Below are 15,900 nucleotides of genomic sequence, written 5' to 3' on the forward strand. Positions count from 1 at the left end.
GCACACCGCCCCCCGCTCCTGCCCCCGAAACCGCCGGCTGCGGCGCTGGGCGCGTTAGCGAGGGGCGAGGAGGAAAGGATAAACTAAAGGGCAGCCGGTTCCCGCGCGAGCCCTCAGCAGGGCGCCCCGCGCCACGCCGAGCCCTCGCGGCGCCACGCCGAGGCGGGGGTCGGCAGCTCGCTCACGCCTCGCCGCCTAGCCGCGCTCCCACCCGCCCCGGCACCGCGGGGAGCCCCGCGTGGGCGACCCGCCCTGCGCGGGGCGGGCCGGGGGCCGGGCGGGCGGCGGGGCGGGGCCGCCCCTCCCCCGGCGGGCGGCCGTTGGCTGCCGGCGGCGGCGGGGCGGGGCAGGGCCGGGCCGGGCCGGGCCGGGCGCGGCGCGGGGCTGGCGGCGGGAGTCACTCGCGGCTCGCTCGGGCTCGGCGGCGGAGTTTGCGCCGGGCGCGGAGCGGGAGCCGCGGGCGGCGGCAGGTAAGGGCGGGGGGCGCGGAGCCGCGCGCGGGGGGCGGCGGGGCGGGTTGGTGCCTTCCGTCGGCTCCGCGCAGTGCGCGTGGAGCCGCGTGGGCACCGGGCGCGGGCAGGAGCTCGCTCATCGCCGGCTCCTCCCTCCCTCCCGGCCGGCCGGGGCCGGGGGCAGCCGCGTGGCCGGGCTCGCGGCGTCGGGGACGGCTGTGGGTGGCGCCGCCCCGCCGCTCCCCTCCCTGCCTTTTCTCCCCTGTCGCAGGTCCCGCCGCGCGGAGCCCCCAGAGGAAGCGGCCGCCGCGGAGAGGGGCCGCGCGGAGCGGGCGCCGCCCCGCCGAGAGCCGCGCGCGGCCGCCGGGGAAAGTTTGGCCGCCCGGCCGCCCGCCGCGGCGCGGGGCGCGGCGATGGGCGCGACGATGGCGGGCGCGGGCGCCCCGGCGGAGCGGCCCCGCGGGGCGCTGTGCCTGGGGCTGCTGCTGCTCGTCCTGCTGCGCTGCGGCTCGGCGCAGCCGCCCGGCCCCTGCCCGGCCCCGTGCGAGTGCTCTGAGGCGGCCGAGACGGTGAAGTGCGCGAACGGGAACCTGACGGAGGTGCCGCCCGACCTGCCGCCCTCCGTGCGCCGCCTCTCCCTCAGCGGCACCCGCCTGGGTCGCCTGCCGGCCGGCGCCCTCGCCGCACCGCGCCTTGCCCAGCTGCGCGCCCTCGACCTCAGCCGCAGCCACCTGCTGGCCGTGGAGGCCGGCGCCCTCGCCGCCCTGCCGGGCCTGCGGCAGCTGGACCTCAGCGGCAACCCGCTGGCGTCGCTCAGCCCGCGGGCCTTCGGCGAGGCCGGCAGCCCGCTGGAGGAGCTGGCCCTGCGCGGCGCCCTGCGCGGCCACGGCGTCCTCCGCAGCCTCGCGGCGCTGCTGCAGGCCGGGGCGCTGCGCAACCTGAGCCGCCTGGAGCTGGCCGACAACGGGCTGCTGCTGCTGCCCGCCGGCATGTTCGCCTCCCTGCCTGGCCTGCGGTACTTGGACCTCAGCAACAACTCCCTAGTGGACCTGCGAAACGTGTCCTTCCGGGGCCTGCGCCGGCTGCAGAGCCTCGACCTCAGCGACAACTCGCTGAGCGTCCTGAGGAACGGCACCCTGGCCCAGTTTCGCAGCCTGCCCGCCCTCCGGAGGATCGGCCTCGGCCGCAATGCCTGGGTCTGCGACTGCGCCATCGAGGACTTGGTGAGCTGGCTCAAGGAGAGCGACCAGGTGGAGGGCAAAGAAGCCTTGAAGTGCTCCTACCCCGAGAAGATGCTGGGCAAAGCCTTGCTGAAGATCAACAGCTCGGACCTGAACTGCTCAGTGCCCTTAGACCTGCCCTCCCAGCTACAGACTTCATACGTCTTCTTAGGGATAGTCTTGGCTCTCATCGGGGCCATTTTTCTCCTGGTTTTGTATTTGAACCGAAAAGGAATCAAAAAGTGGATGCACAACATCAGAGATGCGTGCAGAGATCACATGGAGGGATATCACTACAGATACGAGATCAACGCAGACCCCAGGTTAACAAACCTCAGCTCCAATTCAGATGTCTGACAAAATGCCATGGAAGCAGGGCAATGCACAAAAGCTATGCATGAAAAGTAGACTTAAGCTTTACGCTTATGCTTGCATCCCTCTCCCCAGAGCGATCACAGATGTGTTTGTAACATGAGGGTAATATGCCTCCATATGATGTAAAGTTCGTTACTGTTTTCTTTTATGTTGAGACACTGAGCAGTTGTGCGTTGTGTTGCACTGTACATAAGAAATAAGCTGCTACTTCTCTTCCTCCTTACGTATTTTCATTGAAACTTGCTGCCAGTACTTGTTGGAAAAGTTTTCAGTCTCAAAAGATAAAAGGATTTTCTCTCTCTCTCTCTCTCTCTCTCTCTCTCTCTCTCTTCTGCTCTAAAGCCACCAGAGTTTATAGACTGATACAGATACCATTCAACAAAAGCTGCCTCAACTTTTTTGGGAAAAAAACATTACGTTCATCAGTACCAGTTTTGGTCCTGTATATCCTAACTGCGAAGACAACGATTCTATTTCATAGACTGCCTTCAGATTTAAAAAAAAAAAAAAAAAAAAAAAGGGAAACTAAACTTTTCTGTTAGAAGGAAATAAAATAGCATGCACAAATACATTATAGTTTTACATGTTAGGAAACTTACAATCTCAGTAAGTCTCTTATTGTTTTGTAAAGTTATTTTTGATTGCAGCTTAAGTGAAAAGAGTGGTTTTTATATAAACTGCATCCAAACTCAGTTTGAACTGTTAAATTCAACAGTCTTACAAGAACTGTTGTGTTGAAGTTTGCTGCTTAATGAAATATGTATGGATATCTGATGTGAATAGCTCTACAGTCTCTAAGTAATAGCCCTACAGTAGTAATTTGAATTAAAAAAATTATACAAGTCTATAGCTTACAGACACGAATATTTGAGTTTTGTGAAACACACTATAAGAATTACATCGATTGACAATGAGAGTACAGTTTCACTTAGCACAAAGCCCCCTGTCAGCGCTCTCAAAACTTCAACAGAAATGCTAGTCAACCTTATAAAAAAAAATTACAAACTAATTGAATTTACTAGTCTACTCTACCAAACTTTTAAAAATTCAAATTTAATTGTTGAGTTCATAATATAGAAAATTATATCTAAATAGAATTATTTATTACAAAATGCATACTTTCAGGGCTTGAATTAAATTAAATGCAGCTCAGTCCTGTAGTCAGAGAGTTTCAGACTTGTAAAGGGATACAGAATTTGGCTGATTAAATTAAGTACTCACTGTTTCATATAAAGCTCTTGGTGCTTGTGCCATTTTGTAGCGATGTACATTGAATAATAGTGTAATTTTACATTTATCTTAAAACTACTGGCAAGTCTGTTTAGGTATTATATATGCACTCATGCCTGCTACTTGTTTGAGAATGCATTTTTGTTTAAGTGTAGGAAGCATGTAAAATACTTCAAAGATGCATCATTTAGTATGTAATTCTGAAGACATACTGAAAGGTTAGTGAGGACCTTCCAACGGCCACCAATAATTAATGCATATTTCTCTAATATGTTTATAGATTCTTGAAGAAAAAATACATACCAATTTATATTACACTTCTGTATTTACTGTATCAGTTTATCAGTGGTGCTCTCTCTGTGAGTGCTGTTACTTGAAGCTCTTCAGCACTTTATAATTTCATGAATTATCAGCTAATTTCCTTCACTTCTAAGAGTGACTGTTTTCTCATAGGTGTATTCCTTTGGTAAGAGCTCATAAGTATAAAATAGTTATTTAAGTATCAGAAGAAATAATTTAAATTAGTAATTTGGGCATCAAGATTATTCAAATGCATTTTTCTCTTAACTTCCTTATAACTTCAGGCATTGTCAAAACAAGTAGCACATGTTGGTTCAGACTAGTTTTCTATTGCTTTAAATTGGCTTTATTTAATAGCAGTGCTTATTTTTAATGTATTTTTGTACATCCACTTTCAAAAGTTTAAAAAAGTACAAATCAATATTTTGATAAATCAGTATATTTTACAATTAATGTAAGCTAATTTCTCCTGTTATAATTTAAATGTATGAGCAATATCCAGATAACAGCATATGAATTTAAGTTTGTGGATTCTTGAGAAAACAATTTGCTGGCCTGAATGTTAGCTGCACATATTTTAAGAATAGTATAAGCTCCAGTATGAATAACTATTAATGAGCAACTATGCAAACTGTTCATATTTAGTATACATAAAATAGTTTCTGTACCAAGATAGAATTTGCAGTAGCTATATAATGTGCTGTGATGTATTGGTCATTTTGTAGAATTATCAGCTCACATTTATTTATACAGTGCCAAGAAAAGTGGAGCCTCATCCTTGCTAAAGATGCTTCTGTAATACAGTACGTAAAATATGTACAAGCTAAGCCATTTCTTGGACAATTTCTTGATTTGTGTTAATAGATACTTTTAAGTAAATACGGTGAGACCTATCATCCATAATGTATTATGCAATGGACGTCATTTACAGAACTGTGTAAGGACAGGCAACGACATCAGTCATAGTCTATCACCAACGAACTCAGTAAATTAGTATTTGTATAGTGAGCAAGTGTAACAATTGTACTACACCCATTATTCTAAAGATTATCATTTTTTTGTATAATAAAAGTCATTGTAATAGAATTTTATTAGAGACCTGGTGACCACTACTTTAAAATAATTTCTGCCATTTGCTTACCTGTGTATTTATAAGGGTGTGACAATTAGCATGTGTCAGTATTGTGTTAGATAATGTTCACCTATGGTGTTTGACCAACAGTGAATGCTTTGGTGTTTTGTACAATGCATTTGATCCTAAATTGCCTTCTATAAACAATGCTTGGAATTCGTCTTCCTTTCCTACTATGGAATAGTTACAGTAATACACAGAAGACATTTAAAAAGTAGCTCTAAAAGTGCTTCAGAATTTGGTAAAAAAAGTATACATTTAAAATATCTTAGTGTAAGACTTCTTCTGAAGCATACTTTATAACCTTATTCTGCTTTGACACCTAAAATTTCATTTGATTACTATTTCCAGAGCAGCTTAATTAACAAGGCTGTTTTATTCATTCAATCTTCAATAAAATGCATGCAGTACTAAATGCCTCTAAAATGTGTTTTGTATACCTAAAACCCAAAAGTTCTACATGACAAGGTTGTCACTGATGTTTTGTAGAAAACATCTGAATTAAAGTAGTGGGCAAACCTTCAGGGAAGGCTAAGCACCTAAGAAGCAGAAAGGATGGATCATCCAAGGGTCAACTGCTCTCTTTAAATCAGCTTTAGTTGGGATAAGCTTGAAACTTTCTAAGAAGAAAAGCACAAGGAATTGAAATAATTGTAATATATTTTCTTAACCATTTGGGATAAGCGGTCATTGCCAGTTAAGAAGCACAAAATTCCCTGAATCTTTCTTTACCTGAGGTAGCTGTATATGGATTGCCAAACATGTTCTATGCCTAGCTATCTGTAACATTACCAATAACTTTGAAATCCAAAAAGTAATAAGAAGTTTTGCACAGCTACTTTAAACCTTTTCATTCAGAGTAATTAAGCACTAGTGACAATCCCCAGTGACATGCCGGCTAGTGAAGCTCTCTGCTAAGACCAGTATTTGCTTGTTGACTGAGATGTCACTGAAGACAGACGTGGCAAAATATTCAACATATTACTGCACTAAGATGCCAAGCTCTCATTATTCTACCAGCACATTTCCTGTGATATACTCTGCTCTTTGCAGATCAACATAATTTTTTGTTCATCTTATTTTCCCAAGAAATCCATAAAAAGAACATCGTGAGTCTGCACAGGTAGAGAAACCAGTCTGATTGCACCTATCTTTTGAGATTTAACATCCTCATTTCCCTTTTAAGTCTTAACAGGAAAAAGAGCCTTGTCAAAGTGGACAGAATGAAAATTTGATATGCACTCTCTCTTTTTCTTTAGCAGCTGAGTGTTCATGAAGAACCATTCACTCTGAGCATATGATGAAGGAAAATAGCATTTGGTAAGAAAAAATATTTCAGTTTCAAGCTTCCAAATGGCATTTATATACTACGAGGGAAGGTTGAACAGAGAAGCTTACAAAAGAAACTGAGACTATCCCTTTGTAGTGTGTCAGCACCAAAGATCACAACACTATTGATAGGGACAAATGCTGATTGGTTCTGTCTTTTCTGTTATAGTCATGTTTTATGGATATAGCTCTAATTTCTTCCTGTTGCTATGAATAGAATCATTTTACTAACAAGTGGAATTATGTCCCATAATATTTGTAATGCAGGTGTTTCCACTGCAGTATTTTTGGTGGATATAATAGAAAATTGAATTTAATTCAGCATCTGCTGATTTAATAGTGATTAGATCGGGCCCGTTACATAATGCTCAGTTTTTGCAAAGGCATTCCTTACCAATTGCAAGGACTTTGCCTTGAAATCAAACAGCGAAAGCCCACTGAGGCCAAGTCAGGTTTTTTTCGGTAGTGTAACATTTATTAGACATTTCATACATGCTTAAAAATGAGACTTAAACCATGTGTGAGCCAACAGTCCTCTGCTGATGCAGAAGTAACTATTATGCTAGCTTCTTGAGTCAATGCAGCAGTAGCAGAAAAGTTGTGCTTTGTACTGATACAATAAACCCAACAGCATTCCTCCCCCACCTTGAAATACACAAGCTTTTACAAGTTAAAATGCAGGTTTCCCCATATAACCGTGTCCTTAAAAAGGACTTTTGCTTCCTCAGTAGTGTTACCGTTTACATGTTGTCACATCCTTGAACAACTTTGCTATGCTAGAAGTCCTCTGTAGTGTAGAAGTTTGAAATCAGGCCGTGCATCCCCAAGGTGACCCTAAATAGAAATGGGGAACTACTAAGCACAGGAAAATGGTATTTTAATCACAGTATTTGTATTTCTGTTAATATTTTAATACTCGTAATTATTTACATTTCCAAAGTATTCATTAGATAACATTTTCATTCTGATGACAGACTAACAAAATAAAACAACAGATTTATGCACGAAAGCTACCATCCAGCATCTGAATAAATTAGCAATGTTGTTTCAATACATACAGTGATGAAAATGTTAGAAAATAGAAATCTATCTAGTTGTTCTAACATGTTTCACCATTCTAGAAATTTTAGGTATGCAAGAATCTGCTCTAAATTTCTCAGATTTGAGGTTCAAGTGGTTTGAAGTTTTATTTCATAATTAAAAAAGATTCTTGAGCAAAAACTTAAAATATTTACTAGGTTGCGTATAAATGTTGTATGTTCACACTGTTGATTTAATTATTATAAATCCTTAGATACTGAGGTCTTTGCTAAAAGTGTAGTTGTTTTCTTTATAACTCAGGTTGATTATTGTGGTGTAAATTTGCATGAGAGAGTAATGAAAAAGCAACTTACATATAGATTGCATGATTAATTTCTTTCGAATGAAAGTTGGCAAGTTAATTTAAGGGATTGTGTTCTAATCATTCTTGTTATTTGAACATAATTTGATAGCTTGTTATTTTTAAAGTTAATATATGCGGTATTGATTTTCAAGTTAAGTGTTGATTCTAAAATGAACAGTAATGGATTTTCAGGTTTTTAATGATTAGATCAAATTGTATATTTTAAAGTCTTCAAATACATATTTACATAATGAAATATAAAGGCACTGTTTTTATTGATGGTGTGAGTTCTCTTACTGGAAAGGAACCATTAAAGAAATAGTTTTTCTGATAGTTTTCTGAAACAAAGAATGCAGGCTGAACTCCTAAGAAAAAAACATTTTGATGGCAATCCAGCTTACACTCTTTTTTATATGAATATTTAGATTGTGTCTACGTGGCAATTAAAAGGAAAAGATGATGTTTCATCTTCTCATTGATAGCTATTGCAAAGATCTGAAATTTTTACAGGATTGAGGAATTCTTCTGTGCTGTCCCAAGAGCATACCTGAAAACTTAGCAAGTCTTGTACCTCACTGTCTGCTATTATTGTTTTATCACAGTGTTAGGGATACCTAACACAGAAGGATATTTAGTTTTATACACAGTTGATTGATCTATCCTGGATTTTATCTTAGGACTGATCTGTCTTAGTATCTGCCCACAGTCTGGTTTAGATATTCTACTTGTTCTCATACAAACGTTGTTTTTGGCATAGCCTAGGATAGGCTTACATGAAGTCATGGGCACTTATGCAGTAAAGAACTCATTTATCAGATGTCAAATAGACATTTTAAGAGAATTGAATATTTACTTGATGCTGGCAGTATAATAGCATCAAATAACAATAGCAAAATCAAACCAACACAATCAAAATAAGAAAAACTGCCATTCGTTACAAGAATGCTGTAAGCACTCATGAACTCGCAACATTTTGGAACATTCGAACAATTTAAGCTTGTTTTGAAGAAGAAAAAAGAAGTAGTGACTACATTGACAGTTGTTTTTTCTTCAGGTTTCTTCATTCATTCTCTGTAACAGCTTATAAACAAATGGTAACCAAATCCTGCAGCTGCAAATAGATTTGAGTCCATTTACACCCGTGGCTTTACCATAGTGCTTTTATGTTTCCCTCTTTTCAGGAGTGGGTACTTCTGTTAGCCTAGAGGTAGCTGAGATAGAGCTCTTAAGCATCGGAAAACAATAATTATTAGTATATATATAACAGTGTAAAACTAGGAGATTTTTGAAAAGCAGAAAAGTCTAAGACACACCAATATCTTCAGTATTTTCTGTTGGCTAGTTTAGGTGCCTATTTTTTCCCGCGTATTGGAAAGGGAATCTAAGTGCCTAAATGGAGTATGTATGTATGCTTCTAAGAAGCACTTAAGACTTGCACTTTGCTTTGCTGCACACTGAGTGCTCTCATTGAAGGTAACACAAACTGGTGCTAAATGGCCAAGATTTTCTAAAATGACCATGTTTCGGGGTGCTACTTTCAAAATATCGCAAAGGGGCTTCATTTTCACCTGTGCATCTGCCTTTGGAAAATTACATTGTTTTAATGTAAATTAAGACAAATATGGAGAAACAATTTTCTGTGTGGAAAACCTTCAGTCCAGTATGTACTTGAAAGACATAGTAAAGACTTGAGAATATCAAAAGCTCTCACAAATACTTACCATGTGTCTTGTTTCTTGGATTCATTCAGATTTTTCTGTAACACCCTATATACAGACTATCTTTGCTCTATCTCCACCTCGCTTATGTAATCTTCTATAACCCAGATACCCTTTTTTCCTTCACCTTTGTACAGTGACCATGTTTGTTTACTTTTCATTAGTAAGCAATCAAAGATAGAATTTCTGTGAAACCGGTCATGCACAGAATCAAGTCTTGAATGTTTATCACTACGCAAATTAATTAATAATGTTATATATGTTGTTAGACTTTCATGCAGGTTTTCTCTTTTCCTGTTTGTCCTGTTCTGTTTAATTTTCCAACATACCTAAAAACTTCTGTGGTTGCTCAAAGGAACTCTGTGATTCAGATTTTCAGTTATGAGAAAGGAAATCGTAATCTGAGAAGACAGTCTAGAAAAAAAAATTGCAGAAACAGTGCTCAAACTTTTCTGACACTCAGGATAGTTAAATGCCACTGGAAATGGCTCAGCTAATATACTCTTCATTTGTCAGAAACACTACATACGCAGAAAGGATTGGAACACTGAAATGTGATATTGAAATACATGCCATTTAACTAGGTAGGGAGACTTCTATTTTAATGGCTTATTGTATCTCTGTTCTGATTTCTCCTCTCCTCAACCCTTTACACACCCTGATATGTTTGGACTGTCTGAAGAGGACTCATACGAGTTTAGGGCATGCTTTCATCAAATTGTGATTATTTTTTTATGTTATTCCTCATATATGAAGGCATTTCTTTTCAGACACTTCAAGAAATGCATTCTAGTGCTTGTTAATGTTAGCATGGAAACAAACTACCTGGCATAAGCCTGCTTTCATAACTTATCTGTAAATACAAAAAATGCTCTAAATTTGAATTTACAAGGAACAGATGTCTTTCAGTGAGCTTGAGTGTAAATTCAGCAGGATTTCCAATTTAATCCAGGAAATGATGACACTGAAATTTATGGCAAACAGAGAAATGACTGGTTCTGCATAATAGTTATGCGGCCTTTTGCACAAAGCAGTACAAGGTGTTTTATATCATAGGTTTTCAGGGAGACTGTCAAAATCCAGTAGGGGTTACTGTTGTTCTTAATACAGCTCTCTAGATTTTGTAGTTTTAGCGATTTTTCTGATCAGAATTGCAGAGATAGCAAATAGAATTTGATAAATGAGGCTGAGTAAAATGAATTGACTTGACCTATTTCAAACACATGATGCTGCGGTGCACTAGCTAACAGTAGATGATACTAGTACTTCCACTAGCTGGAATCGTTTTAACTGCCAAGAGAGGACTCAAGTCTGAATGTTAGTCACTTGAGAGAGTTATACAAAATGTCCTTATCATTTAGCTGTTGATATTCCCTTTGGATAGAAGTGTGAAGCACCTGCTCCTCTGCTGCAATTGTAGGTTATGTTCCTATATGAGTTCTGTAATAGTTCACAGATAACTGTGTTTCCTCGGTGGTTTAGAAAGAGTAGGAGCAAACAACTGGTTAGTGTAAATTGAATTAATAGACAAAAAATCTATCTTATCTTTCACAAATAATCATAGTTATTGATGATATTATTGATGATATTTCCAGAAATTCTGATAACAGAAATATTTTTGTCCTCCCTTTTTTTCTTTTTTTTTTTTTTTTTTTTTTTTATTATACACTGTACACTGTGAACACTGAAACTTCCAGGGGTAGTCTTCAGTACAAGGAGACAAACTGATAGTGTAGTACAGCTGCTGAGGGACCCTCCCAATCTTACTTTTCGTTATTCTGTCATGTGAAGGGGAGGAATAGGAAAGGGAAGATCTTTGGCAGAACAAACTGTTTAGGGCAGAAATGTGATAGAACACAAAATCTCTTGGTAATGATAGTTCTTTTTTGCACTCACTGAAGAATCAAGTGACATCATTAAAGATTCTGTGGTAGAAAAGGTACAGTTTCTTTCAGAAGTTTCAGGTTATTTAGGTCTGTTCAGACATTCACTTTGTTGGAGCCACAGTTAATTCACATTATCAACATTTCATCTAGCTCACCAAAAAATATGCATACCAGAATATGCTATACATCTTCTTGTCGCATTTTTATGCTGCATTTTATGCCTTAAATGCAATAAGCAGCTATTGTTCTCTCATTCCCTCCCAAGGGAAGTATGTACACCGTCTGAAGGACAGGATATGCACTGTCTTGCCTTAAGTTTCATAGAGAAGTCATAGGCAAATTAAAGCACCTTGTACTTAGAGCAGAATGCTTGTTAGCTCTGTGATACTCCCTAATTCCTGGAGGACTGAGTTCCTTTGGAAAGTCTGCTGCTTGGAGAAAGTTTTGTCTCCTGTGCAAAAAGCCTTTTATCTGCTTCATGAGAAATTTTTAGGTAAGACACATTCTTCTCCTCTTACATTTATTTAATAATAAATGTTCATCTTTCTAGAGGAATATAAGCGACTTCTTACATTTTTCTTTTGCATCAGGAAATGGGACATAAGCTTTGCATAAATTTGAGAGCATGGTGAAACCCACAGAAGAATAATCATTGTGAAAACAGTGGAAAAACATGGGGTAAAAATCATACCAATTAGGTATGATTTCAAACTACACTGAAGTAAATCCCTCCATAAGATCTTAGACTTATGCTGTTACAGAATTACAGACTAGTTGGTATTGGAAGGCACCTCTGGAGATGATCGGATCCAACCCCCCTGCTCAAGCACGGTCAGCTAGGGCAGGCTGCCCAAGACTGTGTCCAGCTGGGTTTTGAATATCTCCAAGGAGGGAGACTCCACAACCTTTCTGGGCAACCTTCTCCAGTGTTTGACCACCCTCACAGTGACAAAGTGTTTTCTTATTGTCCCAATCCAGTATCGGGAGGGTTTCGTTACAATCCCAAGGACGAGATTAAGACGCTAAATCTGGTCAAATATCGTACAACCTTTTAACTTTATTTTCCACGAAGTGAAGAGAAAAGGTGGGGGAAAAGCGAAGGGGAGGCGAAGGGAAGAGGAGAACAGAACAAGGGTAAGGGGAAAAGATAGAGAAAGTTGGAAAAGGAGAGAGGAAGCTAGCTATCACCACTCCGAGGCCGATGATGTTCTGCTGACTCCATTCGAATCACAGCTCAAGCTGGGTGCCTCCAACGAGGGACGAGAGAGACGAGGGCAAGGGGCGAGGGCCGAGAGGGAGCGAGAGGGACCAAACAAAGAAATCCCTCGACAATTATAGCTTTTTCAAATTAAGTTTCCCACCCCTCACGTGGTAGTTCAGACCAATAGTAATATTTGGGTCTGGGGTCTCCTGCTCCTTATTGGGTCTCATCACTGTCCCTAGGTAGGCCGTTTACTGTTGCCGTTTCTGCTGACAGGTGTGTCTCCATTCTTGGGTCCAGCCATTAGCTCTCAAGGTCCTGACAAAGAAGGTGATAACTCCAGCAATTAGCACTGTTTCAGCAGTGCACAGGAATGCAAATTGCTGGTAACTCCCTTATCATTCCCGCCTGCACCAGCTCTGGGGCCCTTTCTCACTGTACTAGGGAGTGCGGCCTAAGGCTTCAGCAAATTTAGCCACTCATGCCAAGCAGGTTTTATAGAAGTTGTGCTAAAAACAGACAATAATTTACAGTCCAGATCCCAAAGTCTCTGCCCGATTGTGGTCTCATTCAGTGCAGGCTCGGTGTGTCCTGGGTGGTCGCAGGGAGACCATCTCGGGGGGGTCGCAGCAGCCCAGTCCTGTTTCTGCCAGGGACAGATGGCTTGTTCAGGGTTGTGGCCTGCCTGCACCCCAAGCACCAAGAAATGTTTAAGGCAAAAAATTCATTCATCTGTCCGCCACACTTATCTTTAAAAGAAATTTCCTGTATTGTGCCTGTTGCCTCTTGTCCCATCCCTGGGCACCACTGAGAAGAGTCTGGCCCTGTCTTCTTTATATGCCCCCCATCAGGTATTTATAAGCATTGATAAGATTCCCATTGAGCCTTCTCATCTCCAGGCTGAACAGTCCCAGCTCTCTCAGCCTCTCCCCGTATGACAGATGCTTCTGTCCCTTCATCGTGTTTGAAGCCTTTCACTAGACTCTCTCCAGTACATCCATGTCTCTCTAGTACTGGGGAGCCCATGACTGGACCCAGCACTCCGGATGGGTCTCACCAGGGCTGAGCAGAGAGGAAGGATCACTTCCTGTCATCTGCTGGCAACACGCTGCCTCATGCGGCCCAGGAGGCTGTTGGCCGCCTTTGCCACAAAGGCTCGTTGCTGGCCCATGGTCAGCTGGTTGTCCACCAAGATCCCCAGGGCCTGCTCTGCCAAGCTGCTCTCCAGCTGGTTGGCGCCCAGCCTGTCCTGGTGCCGGGGGTTACTCCTCCCTGGGGGCAGGACATGGCATTTCCCTTGGTGGAGCTCCATGAGGTTCTTCTCTGGTCATTTCTCCAGCCTGTTGAGGTCTCTCTGAATGGCAATGCAACTTTCTGGTATACCAGCTGCTTCTCCCAGTTTTGTATTGGCAACCTTGCTGAGGGTGCATTTGGCCCCATCATGCAGGTCGTTAATGAAGATGTGAAACAGTACTGGTCTCAGTGTAGACCCATGGGGACACCACTATTGATTGGCCAGCAGCTGGACTTTGTGATGCTGATCGCAACCCTCTGATCCGAACAGTTCAACCAGTTTTCAGTCCACCTCACTGTCCACATACTTCATCAGCTCGTCTGTGAGGGTGTTATGGGAGACATATGGGAGACATCTTACTAAAGTAAAGATAAACAACATCTACCGCTCTCCCCTCATCCACCAAGCCAGTCTTCTCATCATAGCAGGCTTTCAGGTTAGTCAGGCATGTTTTCTCCTTCACAAATCCATGCTGACTACTCCTGATTGCTTTCCTGTCCTCCATGTGTTTGGGAATGACTGGCAGGATTAGTTGGTCCTTCACCTTCCCAGAGATCAAGGTGAGGCTGACCAGCCTATCATTTCCTGGATCCTCCTTCTTGCCCTTCTCGACAAGAATGACATTTGCTCTCTTCCAGTCCTCAGGAACCTCTCCTGATTGCCATGAACTTTCAGAGGTGATTGAGAGAGAGTGGCATCGCAATGATGTTTCCTGAGCACTCGTGGGTGCCTCCAGCCAGGGCCCGTTGCAGACACTCCCGCTGTTCCTAGTAGGAGGAGGAGCAAAACTGCAAGCAGAACCCCAAGTGTTATGATACAGTCAGCTCTCAGGCCAAATATTTTCAGCAGTAAAATGTGATTTGTACTTCTGTACTGGGTCCATTCTGTGAGTTTGTTACAGTACTGATCTTTGTGATGGGTCAGACCATACAGAAAGCTCTCAAACTTGGATGTCATGATAGCTAATGGAGCAGTGGTGTTCTCTCCTCCTACAGAAATGGCTCTCCCAGCCTGCCAAATCCTTATCTCAGGATGTAGAAGACAAGAACTCTGTAACCTGAAACTGTCAGTCAACTGCTTCTTCCCATTGGTGTGTTGCTAGTACAGCCACATTACACAGAGAGGATTTATTCCTGGCTGTAACTTCAGCTCATCAAGGAAGAGTGTACTATCTTAGTCTGTATTACACTGACTGAGCAGTGTCCCACCCTCCAGCTAAAAAGGACATGAATTTCATCCTGTTGCCTTTCTGGACACATTATTTAAATCTTGGGATAGCATTAATATCTTCTTGCTTCAGCCAAAACTTAGTGTATGCTGATCCTGAGCCTTGCAGTTGGTTTAAGCGTGTAAGGAATGCAAGATTAAACTGGAGATGTGCAGGCAACTTAATTATCTTGAGAACTGCCCTTGCTACTTTTAAAAGAAGGAGAAAAATATCTCTATACTATTTTGTTCTTCATAACTTCATAATGACACAAACAAATAAAATTTGTTTCATACATTTTCGGTTTATATATATACACATACATTTATGTAATGCATTTTAAATTTTATAAATTACCTACTTTTTTTAATATATATGTAAAGCTATTCCCTATATGTGGTTGGGGCTGGACATTACAATTCTTGGTGGAAATTAATATTTGAGTTTTATCTCATCTTCAGGCTTTTACAAACAATATTTATTAAAAGCTAGTTGTATTTTGGTCTCTTTTGTAGGTAAAAGAAATAATGAGTCTAATGTTTTAGAGCTAATTATTGCAGTGAAGTTGTTGTAATAAACACTTTTGATAACTGGAATGATGGTATGGGATAACACGGTAATTTTTAGCAGCTGTTAAATCTTTTGAGTAACTTTAGAATCCATAACTTGTAAAACAGTTAGATGGAAACCTATCCTGGGTGAATAGTTTAGCACAATACTCCCTTGCCTCCACTTTGCTTTTATTGCTTCTTCAGCACTAAGATGTTGCCAATATTTTGACTTTTTTTTTTTTACTTTAAAACCTAGGTAGCTCTATCTTTGAGTGTATGCCTTCTGAGAAAAAGAGAAAGGAACTGGGATATTTTTGAATTTTCTTATCAAAGCAAAGACCGAATAATTGCTAAGAAACAATACAATCTGTCAATAGCAGAGTAAGTATACTTACTTATGTAATTAATGTATTAAAGTATTTATGCCTTGCGAAAGGGCATAGGTGTGGTTAGTGAATTGTTCAGGAGTAGCAAGGTGACTTCAAGCTCTTGCCCTGGCTTACCTATGTGCTGGGCTATAAACAAGAGAGGCCTCTCTGCATTATGCCAATGCTTCACAACTCTGAAGAGCCATCAGAGCTAAGGAGACTGTCAGAAGTCATGTAATGGCTGTTTGGCCAT

General features: G+C 42.2%; 1 protein-coding gene across 8 annotated transcripts in view; it reads left to right on the forward strand.

Moving 5' to 3' along the window:
- The first annotated feature begins 351 nt into the window (after positions 1-351).
- TPBG (trophoblast glycoprotein) overlaps positions 352-15,900 on the forward strand; it is a 37,108-nt gene continuing 21,559 nt past the window's right edge. For 4 of the 8 annotated variants that reach the window (XR_010388259.1, XR_010388260.1, XR_010388262.1 and 1 more), the window contains exons 1-3: positions 352-470; positions 5,969-6,029; positions 15,536-15,660. Coding sequence is in view for 1 of the 8 variants with exons in the window: in XM_064508712.1 (XP_064364782.1) it covers positions 866-2,029 (1,164 nt within the window). In the remaining 7 variants the exon portion in view is untranslated. Of the gene's footprint in view, positions 471-723; positions 5,125-5,968; positions 6,030-15,535; positions 15,661-15,900 lie in introns of those variants that run through there. The other 4 variants (XR_010388263.1, XR_010388261.1, XR_010388264.1 and 1 more) reach the window with 4 other exon arrangements.

Source organism: Dromaius novaehollandiae, chromosome 3, assembly GCF_036370855.1.
Source record: "Dromaius novaehollandiae isolate bDroNov1 chromosome 3, bDroNov1.hap1, whole genome shotgun sequence".
Classification (NCBI taxonomy): Eukaryota; Metazoa; Chordata; class Aves; order Casuariiformes; family Dromaiidae; genus Dromaius; species Dromaius novaehollandiae.